The 20,911-nt window shown below is 45.1% G+C and overlaps 1 protein-coding gene across 3 annotated transcripts in view; it reads left to right on the plus strand.

The window, feature by feature from the left end:
* Positions 1-20,911, plus strand: part of CAMKMT (calmodulin-lysine N-methyltransferase) — a 192,316-nt gene that overhangs the window by 15,150 nt on the left and 156,255 nt on the right. For all 3 annotated transcript variants that reach the window (XM_060186972.1, XM_016191184.2, XM_060186973.1), the window contains exon 3: positions 2,860-2,924. In XM_060186972.1, coding sequence (XP_060042955.1) covers positions 2,860-2,924 — 65 coding nt within the window. The remainder of the gene's footprint in view (positions 1-2,859; positions 2,925-20,911) is intronic.

The following is a 20,911-nucleotide window of genomic DNA, read 5'->3' on the forward strand; positions in this document are numbered from 1 at the left end:
CACCCACTTCTGTCCATTGCAGACGCTGGGCAGATGAAAGGCAGGACCCTCCAGCCCAAGCATCACATCCGGTGACTGTGGCACCCCCACCGGCACCTATTCCCAGTCTCAGCAGCAGCCGTGAGGGTGCTCTTTCACCAGGTGCCATCTCTGACGTGATTCTAGGCTGCACAGATGGATTTTATTTCCTGAATTATTTATCAGCGTGGGGACTGTCTGCCCCCAGCCCCCACCGCATTGAAAGTGTCACAGGGCTCAGCTTCTGTTTTTTGACATCAAGATATATAATACTTTCAAGTCGAAACAAGTTCCACTTCAGTGAAATTGAAAAAAAGTCACACCTCTCATTTTAAACATGCATTTCACTGTAATTACCTCAGTCTGGCTTGGCTTCGCTTTGTCTTGCTTTTATAATGTAACCGAGCATGGAATGACCCTGAAGGCTCTGAGGGATGGGTTGGTGGAGCTATCCTGGGAGGAACCGTCTCTTTTATGTTTAGATGGGTGTTGAGTTTCGGGCCGCCTAGCTGATCACTTCAGTAGTCACATCTTGTCTTTCAGATGTGAAGCGCCGTTCTTGCCTGCTCTGCGTGTCTGGCCTTCTGTGTTAGTGACTGGCCTCCTCTTTATAGAAACCCTCAGCACCCAAGCAGCCCACAGCAGCCTTGTGCTCTGGGGTGGAAGCTGGGCTCGCGGTTGGTGCTGGTGACTTTGTGACTTTCTTTTCCTAGATCACAAGCCCACTGAGGCCAAAGCTTACTCCTTTGGGTTCCTTCCTCAGTTTGGGGCTGAGATCTGGGCAAAGCTGCTGCTGGCTCTCTCCCCTCCCCTCCCAGGAGCAGGGTGCCCTCTGCTGTCCTCATGGTCATTCTGCACAGGGCTTGGGCCCCATGGGCCTTACTCACGTGTCAGAGAGGCAGCTGCCAGCAGAACTGGGCCACCTCACAGACCCCCTTCAACCGAGTCATCTCCTTACAGGCCACTTCTCCTAATATGCTCACACTCTCAGGTCCTAGGGGGACCTGTGAACTGGGGGAACAGTGTAGTCTGGACACTGTATTGTTGATGATCAATTTTATTTCTCTTCTTTAGCCAGAGCATTGCTCAGGCTTTGGGTGGTACCAGGGATTGAACCTGGGACCTTGGAGCCTCAAGCTGTTGTGTAACCCTATGCTCTATGTGCCCGGCCCTGTAGTCAGTTGTAATGACATGGTTGAAGCAGTGCTGCCAAAGTAAATCTATTCTGAACCCTTGCTGCTCTTCAAGGACTGTAATTATAGCCCCTTAGTTAGGCCAGGCACACGTTGGAGTGGGGGTGGGGGGAGACTGGGGGTCACGGGTGTGGAAATGCTGGTTTTGGCACACTGGGAAGGCTCTATGCACTCACACCCTGACCTACGGAACCCATTTGTGTGAGAAGGTGGAACCTTTCTCTGTGTTATGGGATATCAGCTATCAGACTGAATAGAGGAGCCTGAGTGAGTGGAGAGAGAATCAGGGAGTGGAGCCAGGTCTGAGCTGACGGGGACAGGTCTGGAGCCCAGAGAGCTGGCACATGGCCCTGGCTTTGGAGACCGTTGGAGGACACTTGGCCTTCTGTAGAGGTGGCTTTGAAGGAACACTGCTTGTGTCTGGCATTCTCAGAGGGGCTGGGCATTGCTTTGCTGCTTTCCATGAGGTCACCTGCACATATCTGAAGCAACAGCACTCTCAGGAGCTCTGGCCTCTGCAAAAGGTAGGGGCATCAGGGCAACCCACATGGAATGTTCCACCTCCCTCCCTGCCACCGGTGCCTCCGGGGACAGAAGACATTGTAGGATAAAAGGTGGAAGGACTTAGGCTTTCTTTTTAAAAAATATTTATTTATTCCCTTTTGCCCTTGTTGTTTTATTGTTGTAGTTATTGATGTCGTTGTTTTTGGATAGGACGGAGAGAAATGGAGAGGAGGGGAAGACAGAGAGGAGAAGAGAAAGATAAGACACCTGCAGACCAGCTTCACTGCTTGTGAAGTGACTCCCCTGCAGGTAGGGAGCAAGGGGCTCGAACCGGGATTCTTCCGCCAGTCCTTGTGCTTTGTGCCACGTGCGCTTAACCTGCTGCGCTACTGCCCAACTCCCAGAAGGACTTTTTTTTTTTAAATATTTATTTATTCCCTTTTGTTGCCCTTGTTGTTTTATTGTTGTAGTCATTATTGTTGTTGTTAATGTCATCGTTGTTGGATAGGACAGAGAGAAATGGAGAGAGGAGGGGGAGAGAAAGATAGACACCTGCAGACCTGCTCCACCACCTGTGAAGTGATCTCCCTGCAGGTGGGGAGCTGGGGCTCAAACCGGTATCCTTATGCTGGTCCTTGCGCTTTGCGCCACATGCGCTTAACCTGTTGCGCTACAGCCTGACTCAGGACTTATTCTTTTTTTTTTTTTCCTCCTCCAGGGTTATTGCTGGGCTCGGTGCCTGCACCATGAATCCACCGCTCCTGGAGGCCATTTTTTTCCCCCTTTTGTTGCCCTTGTTGTAGCTTCGTTGTGGTTATTATTATTATTGCCCTTGTTGATGCAATTCGTTGTTGGATAAGACAGAGAGAAATGGAGAGAGAAGGGGAAGACAGAGTGGGGGAGAGAAAGATAGACACCTGCAGACCTGCTTCACCACCTGTGAAGCGATTCCCCTGCAGGTGGGGAGCCTGGGGCTCCAACCGGGATCCTTACGCCGGTCCCTGCGCTTTGCGCCACATGCGCTTAACCCACTGCGCCACCGCCCGACCCCCAGGACTTATTCTTAACTGTGTATCCTGTGCACACGCTGGCCTTCAGAAAAGGGTCTTTGAGACACATTTATCAGTTTGCTCTCCCTTTCCAGGCCCCGCGGCGGACCCCTGAACGTCCAGGATGTCCTCACCAGCTTCGACAACACGGGCAACGTGTGTAAGTCTCTGCGTGTGTGTGGGCCTCATAGCTGTTGTCTGAAGGGTGAGCTTGTGGTGGGCACTGGTCCTCAGTGACCTGGATGCTGGTGACTTGGGCAGTGCCGTCAAAGGCTTCGTCACTCAAAGCTACAGGATGAGTGTGTGCCAGCTGCTCCTCCTGAATGTGAGTGCTGTGAGTGTGGCTGCATGGAGCAGGTGCAGGTCTGAGGGGTGACACCCATTTTGTGACCACCTCAGTGAACCCCGCTGATGGCCTGCCTCCCTCCCTGTTGCCTGGGCCCACTCACCCTCTCCCCCACCCCGTCATTAGAGAATAAACCCAGCACCTGCTGTGCTTCCTGCTCACCTGCCTTGGTGCCAAAACCCTGTTCTATTTCTTTGCAACTCCAGATTATAGAATCCATTGTCTTTTCATCTGAGCTTCTGACTAAGCCACATGGGTTTCTCCACTGAGAAAGTCTTGATTCTCAACTCCTGTCATAAAATGAAAGAATCACCTAAGAATGTCTTTCCAGGAGTTGGGCAGTGGCGCAGTGGGTTAAGCGCAGGTGGCACAAAGCACAAGGACTGGTATAAAGATCCTGGTTCGAGCCCCTGGCTCCCTACCTGCAGGGGAGTCGCTTCACAAGCAGTGAAGCAGGTCTGCAGGTGTCTTTCTCTCCCCCTCTCTGTCTTCCCCTCTTCTCCATTTCTGTCTGTCCTATCCGACAACGACGACATCAACAACAACAATAAGTACAACAATACAAGGTCAACAAAAGGGAATAAATAAATATTAAAAAAATTTTTTTTTTTAAGAATGTCTTTCCACCACACACAAAGCTGCATGTGGAGTCTAGCTTCCTACTGGTACAGCTCTCCCTTGAGACAGTGAGTTCTATGTGAGGTGTGACCTTTTTACATATGAAAACCACTCCTACGTACTTTACATTCTCAGAGGAAATTTGGAATGGTAACTGCGTACTCAGGTCTAGCCTGCTGTGCCCAGGATACCTCTCAGAGGCTCTCCCAATTAGAGTGTACAGACTGGCACCAGCATGTGGGCACTGGCTTCCTTCTCAGGCCCACCTCTGCAGCTCTTGAGGGAATAAGCCATTTCTATATGTCACATGATCAGCCCATTCTTGTTTTCTGGGCTTCCTGTAGTGCATGGAGGGGCATCCAGGCAGGTGTGTGCTCCGTAACATGAGCGTTAGAGCTGGCACATGTGGTTCAGGTGGTTCCACATGAGGGGTGGCACCAGTGTGCCCCTGCAGAGCTGTTCTTGTGACCTGGCTGTGGCTTTTGGCAGGATGTAATAGCCCATCCTCCCTGTGGCATCCTCACTGCCAGGCTTCCCTGAAGGCCATGTGTTACGGGCTCTGGTCCTCACTGCTGGGTGGGAACGCTCACACTCCTGTGTTGGCTGCTGGCTCTGGGCTCCCCTGCAGCCCTTGGACCACTCCTGAGCCTGATAGCAGATCAGGGCCAGCCTGCTGTTTGAGATCCAGCTAACAAGGCAGGGAGAATAGATGAGAACACTAAAACTGGAATCTATTAAGATGCCTTGTCATAAGCATGGTCTTGGACTAGGGAGCTAACTTAGCCTGTTAGAGCATAGGACTTAGACACCTGAGGCCCTGTGGTGCCAAGGTTCTGTCCTGGCATCACTGTCAGGTCTGCATAGTTCCCTCTTTTTTCTCTCTCTTTCTCTCTGACTCTGTGCCTCTCTCACCAGAACATGAAATTTAAAATACACACACACACACACACACACACACACACGTGCACACACACACACACACACACACATCCTTAAAAACCTGGACATAGCACTAATGTGACACGAATGGTAGCAAAGTTAAGACCCATCAGAAGAGGTAGTTGGGTGTGATTTTTCTGTTCCTTTTATAACTCTACGCTGATATTTCACTTAATTCACTGGTAAAGTCCTATTCCTGTAAAATAGATGCTGATTATAATTTTTATAGAATCTTTGCCAATGTTTAAAGCAATCCAGTATCAAAAAGTGAAGTTTCACTCACTGAAACATTTGATTTTATGTGACTAGTGAGATGGGGTTGAGCATGCCACCAAGTAGCCAGCAGAGGGCGCCACAATCATAGTTCTGTCTCAGCTCACCAGAAAGGGAGTGAACCTGAGTAATAGTTGTAGTATTTCAAATGACATGTTTGATTTTTTTATGTGAGTTGTTTTTTAACTAAATGTTTATTTTTATTTACTATTGGATAAAGACAGAGAGAAATTGAGAGGGGAGGGTCAAATAGAGAGAGATACCTGCAGCCCTACTCCACTACTCGGGAAGCTTTCCCCTTGCAGATGGGGTCCAAGGGCTTGAACCTGCATCCTTGTGCACTGCAATGTGAGCACTTAACCAGGTACACCACCACCTGGCCCCTCGAATTATATGTTTAAACATTTCCATCTGATTTATTTCTGCTAAGTTTAATCTGTTCATCAACCTGTTAACATGGAAAATAGATTTCCCTGAATGTTTTTGAGTTAGATTTGTTTTAACTCAGTTTTTTATTCTTCTAGCTTTAATAAAGGGAATTTTTAGTCTTATTCATCTTGATAGACAAAAGTCTTCTAGAAGAATAGCACTTCCTAAGTCATGCCACGAGAGTGTGGGGAAGGCTGTTTTAGAATGAGAGAACCAGTAGGTGGAATCATCCACTTCTTGAAGGAATTGCTCTCTAGGCTGATAGAGCTTTCTGATTATAGGAAAAACAACAATAGACAATTTATAGTTACAAAACCCAGTGTGGGAACATGCAATAAACAGAACATGTCTGCGGTTTAGAAGAGCCATTAACCTCAATTTTAAGTTAATCTAAAATCAAGTAGTGAATTTTTTTTCATGTTAGTATTCAGAGATGAGAGAATCAGTCTTGCTTTGTGAGTTTGTTCATTCTCAAAGGGGTCTGGAAAATGTTTAATTTTGGAATATCAATGAAGCCGCTAGATGGTTTATTGTTTCTTGATGATTAGAAAAGCCATTATTCTTCATATTTACCTTCATTATCTGGAAGTGTTGTGTTTCTGAATGTATGCCATGCCCAGAGTTCTCTGTTTCTGAGACATCCTTTCACCGTGTGAATTCCTGTGAATGCTATCGGGAGAAATTAAAATGACTCTCACGATCATTGGCACAGTGGCTTGCTGCTACAGAGCCCACCACCTCAGAGTTGCCTTTGTCTGTGTCTGTGTCTGCCGTTGTGGGAGTGGGGCTCTTTCCCGGCCTCCCCCTCCTGCAAATGGGGTGCTCTGGTCCCTCTGGGCCTGAGAGTCTGCTGTAGAGGGAGCTTCAGAGCTCCTCCTGGAGGCTTGTCCGCAAACCCCAGGACGGGAGGGTGATCTCTGACCCCGGGCACTGCCCTGCATCCTGGGTGACACTCTGGGAGCAGCCACTGGTGCCTACTCTGTGCTGTGGGCGTATCCTACCCACCCACCCAGCCTCTCATCAGAAGGCTCGCCCTGTCTCTTCCAGAGCTAGCTGCTCTTCCTCCATAGCTGCCCCTTTTCCCAAGTCACAGGATTTCAAAAAAGGATTGGGTCCAGGCCTTAGCACCTCAGCTGCGGTCCTCTCTGCCTCCTCGCCCCGCTGCACAACATGAACCAGGTGTCCAGGCTGCTGTCTGTGCTGTGTCCTGCACATGTGGCTGCAGTGTGACAGCTGGACAGGGCAGAAGGAACTGTTCAGTGTCAGCTGTGTTCAGTTGCCACCTACATTCTCCAGGGTTGTCTCTTCTCCTGTCTGGACCATCTGTGAGCAACCTGTGCCTGCTGGTACCCATGCTCTTCTGAGCCCAGCCTGCTGCCACTCTACCGTTGTACCTGAGCAGGGCCCTCTCTGCCCTGGGTCCAGGCCTGGCGGGGCATCCAGCACACAGCCCCATGGTTCCGCTTCTGGGTGCCCCCTTGCTGGTGCCCCATCTTGTGCCTCACCCTAAACAAAGCCTTCTTGCTGTGGTGGCAGCCTGCTACTCCCTATGGACATGTCCTGATTAAGACACAGAACATTCCACTTTTATTTTTTTATTTTTTATAATTTATTTATTTATTCATGAGAAAGATAGGAGGAGAGAAAGAACCAGCCATCACTCTGGGACATGTGCTGCCGGGGATCGAACTCAGGACCTCATGCTTGAGAGTTTAGTGCCTTAGCCACTGCGCCACCTCCTGCACCACAACATTCCACTTTTTTTCTAGAGTCTGTGAAACCAAAGGTAATACTGTCCAGCCAGTTTTTCTGTTTCATTGTTACTATATCATTTGATCAGAACAGTGACATCAGGAGCACGATGAAAATTTCTGCAATGGCAACTGGGATTTAAATTTCTCTCATTTTAAGAAAAGTGTTGGGACCGAGTGGTGACTCACCTGGTAGAGCACACTAGTTACCATGTATAGGGACCTGGGTTTAACCCCCTGCAGGGGGGGGTTGAGCTTCACAAGTAGCAGAGGAGTGCTGTGCGCGTGTTTCTCCTCTCCTCCTCCTCTCTCTCTCTCTCTTTCTCTCTCTCTTCTAAAAAAAAAAAAAAAAAGCCCTCCAGAAATACCAGAAATGGTAGAGTCATTGTAGTTGCCAAGCTCCAGTAGTAACCCTGGTGGCAAAAAAAAACAAAACTCTGCAAGCATATGACGCGTGTGTGTGTGTGTGTGTGTGTGTGTGTGTGTGTGTGTGTGTGTGTCTCTGTATATATTCATACATGCTTCTCTTTCCACACAGTCTCTGTGAGTAAGTTATATAGGTAAAGCACTTTGAGTAAAATGAGAAGTTTAGGCCTTTATATGTCCTTGTTCTGGTTTTGATATAGTGAGGGCCTTGGAGGATCTTGGAATGTGAGGTTTCAATTTTAGCTCTGCCACTTACTAACTGGTCATAAGCAAGGCTTGAACAAATCTTCACTCCTTATTAACATAAGAAACAATAGTCACCCTGTAGAACATAGCAGCAGATCATGAGACAGCGTGTGTACACTGTATATGATATTTCCATTAGTTTTCATTGCTGACTTATATCATCTACCCCACTTACCCTTCTAGAACCTGCCACTATCTTCGACATTGGGCATTTATACAGCATTGGAAGTCCTTTTGGTGTGGGCCACACTGTTGGAAGAGTCGGCATTATCTTGTTAGGTGAAAGCAGTACAAAGCTATGCAGCTAAAGCAGTCTGGGGAGTGCATGGACACTCATGTAGACCGGTGGTTTAGAATGGAACACTCAGAGAGAGATCCACATGTCAGATGGTGGTGGAGTGAGTCATCAGCAATAGTACTGGGACAACTGACTAGGAGTCTAGGAAACATAGCAAAGTTCAAATTCCCTAAAGGTATGTACCACAGTGAGTCTGTGGGAAATTGAATATTTATTTATTATTATTCTTATTCTTATTATATATTTTTACCAGAGCACTGCTTGGCTCTGGCTTATAGTGGTGCCAGTTGGGGGGTGGGTGGGAATTGAACCTGGGACTTTGGAGCCTCAGGCATGAGATTCTCTTTGCATAACCATTATGCTATCTACTCCCACCCTGAGATTGAGTCTTGAATTGAAAGTCCTGATGCGCAGGCATGCCAGCTGAGTAATTATTTGCTGCTGAAATTTGGAATGCCCTCTAAGTGTGAATAGAGTGAGTAGGATGATGACAGGCTTAAAGTCATTTTGTTTAAAAAAACAAAAACAAAAAAACAAACCCTGAAAGACAAACTAGTAATCATTATTTATGACATATACAGATCAAGGTGTGTTCACTTTATCATATAGAGCGTCCTCATCCAGCACTAGCATAAAGCAGAGTACAGGTTTGTGAAAAGTAAAAAAAAAAGGTGTAGCCTGAACTTAGCAAGAGGCGTGTCACAGAAGAAATGCCAGTGCTCTACATATACACCAAGAAGGCTGTTTTTTTTTCTCATAGAAATGGTGAAATGCAGCACACAAAGTGAGATGTGACTCTTCTTTATAAAACAGATGAGTACAAGGGTTGCAGGGCAGGGATGTTCTGGGTTCCTGCTGGCAGGAAGTGCACTGATTCCCATTTCCCAGAGGCAGTAATGAAGTGTCAAAGCAGGAGTGTCAGGAGACTCGCTGCAGTACAATCAGAGTTGGGAGACAGAGCTTTCATTTCAGCTGATAGATAATTCGTGAAATGGAATATCATGCACCAATTCACGATCTCTCAAACATTCTGTATTAATAGTTACGGCAGGGGATGATTTATTCTGTGAAGCTCCTTGTACCCACGAAGGGAAGGAGGAAGAGAGGGAGGGAGGAAAGGAGAGAGAAAGAGAGATAGTGTGTGTGTGTTGACAGACTCAGGTCTTCATGTTTGTGGTGTTTTGTGGGGTGTTGTGGGTGGTACCACTTTCCACACTCCCACTTCTCAGCATCGTAGGAGTACCTTTACAGGGAGTCGGGCGATGCACAGTGGGCTAAGCGCAGGTGGCACTAAGTGCATGGACCGACTAAGGATCCCAGTTCGAGCCCCCGGCTCCCCACTTGGAAGGGAGTCGCTTCACAGGCAGTGAAGCAGGTCTGCAGGTGTCTATCTTTCTCTTCCCTCTCTGTCTTCTCCTCCTCTCTCCATTTCTCTCTGTCCTATTCAACAATGACGACATAAATATCAACAACCATAACTACAACAATAATAAAAAAACAACAAGGGCAACAAAAAGGAAAATAAATAAATAAATAAATAAATAAATAAATAAATAAATAAATAAAAAGGAGTACCTTTACCGCATATGCTAAAAAGCAATGTGATTTTCGTCTTGAACAAGTATGGGCCCTCTTTAACTTCCAAGCTATGTAAGGTCTGAGGCTGCTGGGACAGCTCTGTGAGAAGGGCAGCTCTGTGAGAAGGAGCAGTCCATTTTATCCGTGCAGGAACAGAAATATTTTGTTTTCAGCCGCACTTTACCCCAGGGAGCCCCCAGTGTGCTCAGTGTTAATGGCTGGCCTCCTGCTCTCCTGAGGGTCAAGACCCTCACACTGCAGGGCACAGGGGTGTGGGCGTGTGTGGGGACACTGGCAGGTATGCAGCCCCAGCTGGAGCTCAGTAATTGGGGCATTGATCGCTTGGTAAGTTTAAGTTGTGCTAGGGAGCAAATACTAGGGCTGCATGCCCTTACCTCTGTGGGCAGGGTGGGGAGTGGGGGTATGGTGGGTGTGCCATCCGGCCTGAGGGAGGAAAGTGTGCCACTAGGGACATGAACAGTGCCATGGGGCTTGGGGGGGGGGGGTCTGTGTCTGACATTTCCAGAAGGCTGAAGGAGGCATGATGAGAGACCCTGCTTCCATCTCTGGTACCACACATGCCAAAGTTCAGCACTGCCCTGCTCTCTCTCTTAATAAAAGAGAAATTAAAAAAGGAAGGAAGACAGCCTTCTGCAGGCGGCCAGGTTCCTGGACAGTCCCTTTCCCCTGTGTCCCTTGCCTCCCATCTCCTGGGGTCCAGGCAACCGCTCTTGTGAACCCACATTGGGGAGAAACAACTCCAGATTGGGGGAGGGGGGCTTGAAGAGGTCTCTTTGCCCCCTGTGTAAAATCTGGAGTGGTCAGCCCCTCAGAGACAGGAGAGGTGGCCTCATCTCTGGATCACTGTTATCAGGGTCAGGTGCCCTCTGTTTAGTCCTGGAAGGCCTGGTCATCTGGGGTCGCATATTTACTCACAGGCCCGCCCCCCCCATTTGTTGAAACTCTCCTCCATGCTGCTAACTTTGGCTCTTTCCCTCCCGATTCCCCCAAACCAGGGAACCTTCCCTGTAGGGAGCAGGAGCTTCCAGGAGGTCTCAGACAATTAGGATGGGGGTCTTCACATGTGCTGGGAATGCAGAGGGAAGCACCTGACCACACTGGCATCCCCCACCTCCCCATGCCTGCTGTGGACCTCCCTGTCCCCTGCCAGTCTCAGGCAATGTTCCACTTTCTGAGGGACCCCAGCTCCAGCCCCAGGAACCAAGAGGAACTACTACATTAGAACTAAGGCAAATCACTAACAGAAAATAAATCACTGCCAAGATTTCAGAGGAGCAAATTTTACTTAAGAGCCTAGATTTCTGCTTTCTTTTAGAGAATAGTAATGATCTCACTTCAGATTGTTTAGTTATTTATTTCAGAATTAATTAGTCATGTTGTTCATCAAAGCTAATCAAGTACTTGTACATTCTTTGAGAGACAAGCCTCTTAAAATTTCTTATGCTCTATTTAATTAAAAAAGGGTATTATTTTAAATATTCTCAACAGCTAGTACCTTTAAGAAAATGTATCTGAGACCTAATCATTTGAGTTAAAATTGTGAAATACATATTTTTAAATATTTATTTATTTATTCCCTTTTGTTATCCTTGTTTTTTATTGCTGTAGTTATTATTGTTGTTGTTAGATAGGACAGAGAGAAATAGAGAGAGGAGGGAAGACAGAGAGGGGGAGAGAAAGATAGACACCTACAGAGCTGCTTCACTGCTTGTGAAGCGACTCCCCTGCAGGTGGGGAGCCGCGGGCTCAAACTGGGATCCTTCCGCAGGTCCTTGTGCTTTGGGTTGCGCCACCTGCGTTTAACCTGCTGCATTATCACCCAGCCCCCAAATTGTGAAATATTAACAGTGTAACGGTAAGATAGTGCTACAGGAGAAATCTAAAATATCTGAGTGTCTGTAGATGTGCATATTATATAAGATGCAGAGCTAGCTTTGTCTTCATTTCCTTCTCGTTTATTTGTAGAACACAAAAGAAAGCAGTCTCAACAATGTGGATTAAGTGCCTATCCTGTGCTGCCCTGCATTTTCAGTGCTTAGATGATTTCTCAGCTTTGACAAAGGAGTGAAACATTTTTTCTGTACACGCTGAAGACACTATCCATATCAAAACCCGGACAAGTAGCTCAGTGTCTGATGCAGCCTGGTGTTTGGCCAAGCTCTATGAACTAGGTCTGCCAGAAATCTCACCTGTAGATTTCTTTTATCTGTTACATTATTCACGATTTTCTTCCACATTTTGAAGCCTAAATTGAACTTTAAAAAATTTTGGTTGTTGGAGATGATGCATTCGATATTTATCTTTTTGAGGATCTTAATCAAGAACATCCTTTCTTTTAAGATGAAGTAGGGCTAGGGAGTTAGCTTTGCCTAGTAGAACACCAATTTGCAAGCTTGATCCCCTGAGGTCCCAGGTTCAGTCTTCAGTACAACCTTATACCAGAGCTGAACAGTGTTTGGTTAGATGTAAAAGGGCAGAAATTAAAATAGTTCCTTTCAAAATGTTTACAGCAATATGTTATAGTGTTGCATGTAGCAAGTCAAATACTTTTTTTTTTTTTTAAGAAAGACTTATTTTATTTAATTCATATGGGAGAGTTTGCTATGGAGCTGGGCAGGCCAGAGAACCACTCTGGGAAGTGGAATGGGAGGCTCAGGCATGCAGTCCTGTGTTTCACCAGCTTTGCCTGCTCCTGGCTGAAGTCCAGTGCTGTTCTAACTCCTTTCTTCCTACAAAACCTGGAAGTTCTTTTAGGAATTTGTCAATTTTCTCATATTCTCAGTCTTCTGAATCTTAGGACAGAACATCTTGGTGTGGTCCTATTTTTCAGACATTGTGTGGCATTTAGCGGGCACTTCTAATTTAGAATGCCATGGTTTTGAATTCAGGGGAAATTCCTTGAATTATTATTTCTGGTGATTTCCTTCCTTCTGTTTTCCCAGCTCTTTCTTTTGAGCCTTTCGTGTTTTGAAAGTTGGACATCTGCCATGTTCTCCATCTTCTTGTCTTGTGTGTGTGTGTGTGTGTGTGTGTGTGTTACTCTTGGGGATTATCTCTCACTGTTCTGTTGGATTCTTTTTTTTTTTTTTTTTTATTTTTTTTATTGTTGTAGTTATTATTGTTGTTGTCATCGTTGTTGGATAGGACAGAGAGAAAATGGGGAGAGGAGGGGAAGACAGAGAGGAGGAGGGAAAGATAGACACCTGCAGACCTGCTTCACCGCCTGTGAAGCGACTCCCCTGCAGGTGGGGAGCCGGGGTTCGAACCGGGATCCTTATGCCGGTCCTTGTGCTTTGCGCCACCTGCGCTTAACCCGCTGCGCTACAGCCCGACTCCCTCTGTTGGATTCTTATTTCTATTTTGTGTAACTCCTTTTCATAGAATTTAGCAGTGCCGTCAGCTGAGAGCAAGCTTCTTGTGGAAAGCTGCTTAATCATTCCAGGTCTGTGTGGAGTTTTTGTTTAGTCAGTTTTGGTTTCATTAAGGTTGTCTACTTTTACAAAGTTGTTCATCTTCCATCAGCTGGTTTTTTTTTTTTTAATGAATATATAGGTAAGTAAGTAGGTAAGTAAATAAAACCACCACCACCTCTCAGCCCCCAATACCTTCTCCTCCAGCCCCTTCCCCACAGGTTATCCCAGTTCTGTGGCCAGAATCCATGAGTTTATCTCTTTCATTTTGTCTGCTAGTCACCCTTTCTTCCTTATACTGTATGCACCTGGGGGCTGCCACGGTCAGTTGGTGCTTTGTGGACTAGTGCACCTCATATCTTAAAAAGGAAACCACTGTTTAAATAAATAAATTAGGATGTGATTATTTTACGAACTGTTCACTATACAAAATAATTGAGTTTGAAACCTTTAAATAGTCCCTGTCCAGTGCAGTTAAAAGTCCACCCTGCTGTCTTGGGAGGAAGATGTTGACATTTAGCATCCCTTTTGCAGTTTTATTGTTTTTCTTCAAGAAGAATGTTAACTCCTATTTTAAAAGGAATAAATGTTATTTTGTTACACATTGATGATGTTTTTCCCTCCAAATATCTTTGCTGGGAGAGCACTGAAAGGCTATTGTCCTCGCCTTTTGATCAGTGCAGTATATTTTAAGCAGCTAGTTCCAAAATACATTGAAATAGCATGTCCTGTTCCTCATGAATTGCCATTTCTTTGCTTAAATTTCCCACTCCGACCACCAGCAATCCCTTAAGTACTTCTCCTACTAGCTAATGCTAGCTTTTAAAAATCTACTTAATGTTACTCTTTTCTTTCTCTTTGTTGCCTCTGTCACTTAATATACCTCTATGCCTGCCTGATATTGTTCCTTTCCAAGGCCTTTTATGCTTTTAGGATGATCTTTCCTAGTCCCCTTTCTACTGTCTTAGCTGCATTGATTCTGCTGTTTCTCCATTTCAAGGCGGGGGGGGGGGGGGGGTTGGTGTAAATCTTATGGGTAGCTTTTTTTTTTTTTTAACTTCTTACATACAGTACGGAAGAGAATGGAAATACAGATGCTGTTGGTTACTATAGAGCCAATGTTCCAGAAAATATCTTTTAAAAATCATCTATTATTTTTACTAGCAATTTAATAGTGGTTTACAAGATTCTAAGACTATAGGGTATGATTCCACACTGCACCCGTCACCAGAGTTCTGTGCCCACTAGCTCTAACCACCGTCATTCTCACTGTCTTAGACAGTTTGGCTATTTCTTCTCTAGAAAGGATCTTGATCAAGTTTTAGAGTCACAGAGACACCTATTAAAATGAGACTCATTTACATTTCATAAACGAGGAATAAGAGGGAATATTAATGTATTGCAACTGTTGAAGTTGAAAGGTGGGTAAATGAGAGCTCAATGTTTTCTATTCTCTTTATGTTGGTGGATGTTAAATATTCTCCACATACAGGGTCTGTCAGTTTCCATTCCTTGTGAGCCAGTAAGCCATGACCTTCACCGTCTGTGGACATGCACTCAGGGCTGTAAGCTGCAGTACTGTTTGATGGAAATGGGCTGATGCGTCTGCCTTAGTGTAGCTTTGCTAGGAGAATCATGATCTAACTCGTGGTCTAACTTGACAGCAGAAGTTTATAGTAACATGATTAAAAAGGATGGGAGGAGTTCTGTGCTGTGTTCTGGAGGGGCAGCCATACAAGGCATGTTGTCACATGACTTGATTAATGGCTGTAAAGTGATTTTAAAAATTTATTTATTTTCCCTTTTGTTGCCCTTGTTGTTTTTTATTGTTGTTGTAGTTATTATTGTTGTTGTTATTGTTGTCATCGTTGTTAGATAGGACAGAGAGAAATGGAGAGAGGAGGGGGAGACAGAGTAGGGGAGAGAAAGACAGACACCTGCAGACCTGCTTCACTGCCTGTGAAGCGACTCCCCTGCAGGTGGGGAGCTGGGGCCTTGAACCGGGATCCTATGCCAGTCCTTGTGCTTTGCACCATGTTTGCTTAACCCACTGTGCTGCTACCCGACTCCTTGATTCTGTTTTTATAAAAAGAAACCAAATGTCCCCCAAAGTGGGAATACAAACACACCACATCATCAGCATTGGTGGGTTTTGAAAGTGGGTCAGACCTGCGGGGGAAGGGGGGCTTACTGTGAAGGGATTGCTGGCTTGTTCTCCATTTTTACATTTTTTTTTTGGCTTCAAGCATGTTCTACTTTTGGGTGAATTGTCATAAAGATTTTTTAAAATTTTATTTATTTATTTTGGACAGAGACAGAAATTTTGAAGGGGAAAGGGAAATAGAAGAGAGAGAAAGGAAGAGAGGAAGGGAGAGGAAGAGGGAGAGGGAAAGAGAGAGACTTCTGCAGGCCTGTTGTATTGCTTGAGAAGCTTCTCCCCTGCAAGTGGGGAGTGAGGGCTCAAACCTGGGTCCTGGTGCTTGGTAATGTGCTCAGCCAGGTGGCTACCACCCCGACCCGTGTCATAAAGATTAAAATTTTTTAAAAAATATTTATTTATTCCTTTTTGTTGCCTTTGTTTTATGTTGTAGTTATTATTGTTGTCGCTGTCATTAGATAGGACAGAGAGAAGTGGAGAGAAGAGGGGAAGACAGAGAGGGGGAGAGAAAGATAGACACCTGCTTCACCACTTGTGAAGTTACTCCCCTGCAGGTGGGAAGCTGGGGGCTCAAACCGGGATCCTTATGCTTTGTGCCATGTACGCTTAACCCGCTGCGCTATCGCCCGACCCCCTAAAGATTTTAAGCATAAGTGTAAGATGCAATATATATACATATATATTAGTATTTATTTATTTACTCCCTTTTGTTGCCCTTGTTGTTTTATTGTTGTAGTTATTATTGTTGTTGTTATTGATGTTACTGTTGTTGGATAGGACAGAGAGAAATGGAGATGGGGAAGGCAGAGAGGGGGAGAGAAAGGTGCCTGCAGTCCTGCTTCACCGCTTGTGAAGTGACTCCCGTGCAGGTGGGGAGCCGGGGGCTCAAACCGGGATCCTTATTCCAGTCCTTGTGTTTTGTGCCACCTGCATTTAACCAACTGCGCTACCGCCCGACTCCCAAGATGCAATATTTTTAGTGTTGATAGCTTGGGACATGCTTAAGGCTGGGGAAGGAGCAGCAGGTGCATGCCCAAGCTTCCTGGTCCACCTCTGTGTGTGCTGGAGTGTTGGCCCCTACCCCACATGAAGCCATCTCTATCTCATATGAAAGAAGTGGAATATAAAAGAAAACTCACATAAAAGTACTGAAGACAAGTGCACAGGAACACCAAAGGCTACCTCGAAAAGAGCCAGAGGAGGACTGAGTGTTGGCTCTCCCCAGATGCCTTGCTGAGTGTCTTTAGTTTTTGAATGAACACAGGGACCCTCAAGGCTTGATGCCCTTCCCAATCCAAGCATTTGTGCTGTAATAATTTCAACAGTCTATTTCAGAAATAAAGATGTTGCTCCATTTTCAGCAATTAAGGATTTCATTTAGAACTAAGGTACCCATTTCTTTCCTTTGGTATAGGATGAGGGACAGAGAAACGGAGAGGAGAGAGAGAGAGAGAAGGAGAGATGTCCCAGCACTGGTCTACTGCTTGTGAAGCTTCCCCCCTGCAGAGGCTCTCATGTGGGGGCTGGCAGGTCAAAACTGGGCATCACACATGGGAACTTATGTGTTCCGCTAGGTGAGCCACCTCCTGGATCTAGGATACTTACTCTTGTCAGGGAGGTTTTTTTTAACTGTAAGTAGTAGAAATGTATTCTGGCTAATTAAGCAGAGAGAACTGTATTGGAAGGACATTGAGTGGATAAAAGGACTTGGGTTTCCTTTGACTACGGGCATTTTGCTTTATGTTTAGTATGCCTCTAATTATATGTCCTGTTGTAACTTAGAATACTGCACTGGAGGCTCCTTGCCAAACACCCTTTTTGTCTTGCCTACCAAGGATTAAATTTAGTTAAGCGCCTTTCAAAAAAATGTTTTTAACAGGAAACTTATATGACATCTATTGTTTAAATTGTGCTCTAGTTAGTAGTGATTTTGAAATTATAAGTAGACTCACTTTTTTATTATGAGCAGTATAACCATTCAGATACTTTTAGGACAGTCTCAGCCTACACACACTATTTTAGAGTTCTTACCATTAGTTTATTTTTCTTTCTTTCTTTCTTTTTTTTTTTTTGCCACCAAGGTTATTGATGGAGCTCAACATCTGCATGATGATGCTATCTCTCCTGGTCACCATTTTTTCCCCTTTTTTTTCTTTTCTTTTTTTAATATTTATTTATTTATTTTATTTATTCTCTTGTTGTTTTACTGCTGTAGTTATTATTATTTTTGTTATTGATGTTGTCGTTGGGTAGGACAGAGAGAAATGGAGAGAAGAGGGGAAGACAGAGAGGGGGAAGAGAAAGACAGACACCTGCAGACCAGCTTCACTACCTGTGAAGCGACCCCCCTGCTGCAGGTGGGGAGCCGGGGGGCTTGAACTAGGATCCTTATGCTGGTCCTTGTGCTTTGCACCGCCTGCGCTTAACCCGCTGCGCTACCACCCGACTCCCTCCTTTCTTTTTCTTATAGAGACAGAGAGAAATGGGTGGGAGGGGGGCAGAGAGGGGAAGAGAGACACTTGCAGCACTGCTCAACTGTTTGTGCAGCTTTCCCCCTGCAAGTAGGTAGGTACTAGGGGCTTGAACCTGAGTCCGTGTACACATTTTCTGACTGATGTTGTATCAGTGTGTGTGTGACATAAGGTTTTGGCTTATCATTTTTTGGTTTCTTATGCTTGTTTATCATTGCCACTGCTTCACTGTTGCAGGCTGGCTTTTTCAGATAGAGGACAGCAGTGCACCAAAGCTTTCTCCAGTGTGGCAGGGACTGGGCTCAAACGTGGACTGCGCACATGGCAAAGCAGGCACATTATTTGGGTGTGCTATTTTATCAGCCTCTCATTTTTTTGTTTCTTGCTTTTATGGTGAATTTCCCAGGGCGAATCATTATAAATGTTCTTCTTTGTGATGTGTGCTAAATTATAATTTTATTCCTGTGCTGTTCTTTAGTTTCTATTTCCAGTTATCTCCTTAACTGGAACACACTGATTTTACATCATGATCTTTTGGAATCTGTGGAACATGTTTCTCTAGCAGTTTCTCACATGCCCTTTGGCAGCTAACTACATGCTAAGGTTGTTCAGCACAGCCTGACGGGTGGGAATAGATGGTGCCGGATAGCTGGTCTGAAGTGTCTGTTCATTTCTGGTCTTAGAAACACATGTGTCTCCCCTGTGAATTCTTAAGTAATCACCCATGATGACTGTCGACCTTGTAGCAGCACTTGACAGCTGTGAATTGAGACTTAAAAATGGCTGATAATCTGCAAAATCATTGCCGCGTTAACCAACCAAGACCATGTAATTTTGTTGCCTTTTGAAAGGTGTGTTATTACATTTTAAAGTGGTGATCTAAGACCAGGGCTCAAGAAATTCTCTCTATTACAATTAAGAACTTAAAAATCTCAAAATTTGGATTGGTTGAAAAATATACCTGTTTTCATCTTATTAATTAGCATTTTAGTATGCTTTCTCCTGAACCAGCATTAATCTTGTTGAGAATTTGTGAGGTTGCTGACAAAAGAGATTCCAGACATTCAGATGAGAGGAACAGCATGGAACACTATACCTATAAAACATGCTGTTTTAGAAAGACAGGGATAAAAATGGAATTTTCAGAGGGGCTTGGTGCATTGCTTTGTGAAGTGGGGGCCACTTTCTTTATTGCTATCTACTGTGGCCTGTTTTCTAGTAATTCAATACTAAGGGCGGAGTGAATGTCGAATAGCTCCTTTCTTAATAAACCAGGAAGTGGGTGCCTGACTCTGTATTATGCAGAAAAACATGTAAGACTTACTTTCTTCTCTGAATGTGTACGGAATAAATACATTACTCACACTATGTAACACACATTATCTGCTCTGAATGTGCATATAATGACTGCATTGTTGACACTATAATTCATATAGCGTAATATTTACCATCTGCTCTCAATGTGCATGCATTGACTGTATTGTTTATATACTATAATCCATACAGTGTAATATTTACTATCTGCTTTGAATATGTATTGATTGCTTTGCTCACACAGTGTAATGCACTGCTTATGTCATAGTAGTGTATGATGTGTGTTGTTCAAGGATAGGTGAGCTTTTGACTGTAGACATCACTGTATTTCCAAGGCTCCAAGGGCATGGCGATCCAAGACTATAGTTCTTTGAAATGTAAGTGATGAAGGAAATATACTTGGATGTTATCTGAGCCTAAGAGAAGGTGGATCTTTTGTGAGTGGGAGGGTCTTTCACTCCTTTCTTTTTTTTCTTTCTTTCCTTCTTTCTCTCTCTCTCTCTCTCTTTCTTTTTGATAGAGATAGAAATTGAGAGTGAGGGGGGAGGTAGAGAGGGTGAGAAAAAGAGAGACACCTACAGCACTGCTTCACCACTTGTGAAGCTTTCCCCTGAAGGTGGGAACCAGGGGCTTGAACCAGGATCCTTGCACATGGTAACGTGCCTGATGTGTCACCACCTGGCCCCAGGGAATGGATTCTGTGAACATGCCTAAGTCATATAAAGAACAAAAGGGGCACGTGGAACCATATGAGAGTGGCAGGGCACTGATTTAAATCTGAGTGCGAATTCATGTGATAACAATCTCAAAGGATGGAGTTCTCAGGATAGTGGCCTTACTGCTGGGCATAGAAAAGGTGACCTGCAGGATAGAACAAAGCTAGCCCAGAGCTTCTGCCACTTACCTGGGGAAGAGGTCCTGGCTGTCTGAGCTTCTGGGGTGAACCTCCCCTGGCTATACCTCTTATCTGTTTCTGGATTTCATTCTCTCATGTTTTGTTAAGTTTTACATATCTGTTTATGAGGCAGCTAGTTGGTCGATGGGTCTCTTTGTGAAATGCCTCCTGCATGGTTTTAGTGTTGGGGAATGCTGGCTTCCCGAGTTGGAGGTGGTTTTTTGAGAGTTTGTGTTGAATTGTGCTTTTTCTTCCTTAAATGCTGCTGGAGTTCACCACTGAAGGCCCTGGGCCCTGGAGTGTTCTTTGTGGGAGTATTTGTAACCCCAGATGCTCTGTCCTGCGTCTGCTTTCTCTGATACTGGTGTAGTCATTCCAGCTTTTTCCCTGGTGGCTGCTTTTAAGATTTCCCTGTTATCACTGCTTTCCAGCAGTTTGAATAAGCTTTTCTTTAGTGTGGTTTTCTCTAGGTTTATTTTACTTGGATTTGTTGAGCTTCTTCTATCTGCATTTTAATACAGTTTGCAAAAATGTCTGCCATTATTTTTTCAAGTATTTCTCCTCCTCCCCTCAGGGATCTGAGGGTATGCTTGAGCTGGCTGGCCCTTGCCCCATGTGACTGGTGCCAGTGTTAGCCCCAACTCTTTCTCTGTGGGCTTCAGCCTGGGCAGTTTCTCTTGCATGCCATCAAGGTCATGGATATTTTCAGCTGTGTTTTCTAGTCTGCAGTTGATCCTGTGCAGGGCTTCGTTCAGACATAGCCTTAACTCCTGAAAGCTTGACTGGAGAACCTTATGGCTTCCTGTGTCCCTTCCTGCTCCCTGTGACACCAGTGGCGGCTGCCTATGCTGTTCCTCTGCTTGTCCTTGCTGCTTCAACCTCTTCTGTTGCTGCCTGATGTTCCCTCTTGGCTTCGGGCTTTGTTCTCCTGTTTGTGTGCATAGGGTGGTTTTTGATGAGATTCCAGAGACCAG

This window comes from Erinaceus europaeus, chromosome 3 (assembly GCF_950295315.1).
Source record: "Erinaceus europaeus chromosome 3, mEriEur2.1, whole genome shotgun sequence".
Lineage (NCBI taxonomy): Eukaryota > Metazoa > Chordata > Mammalia > Eulipotyphla > Erinaceidae > Erinaceus > Erinaceus europaeus.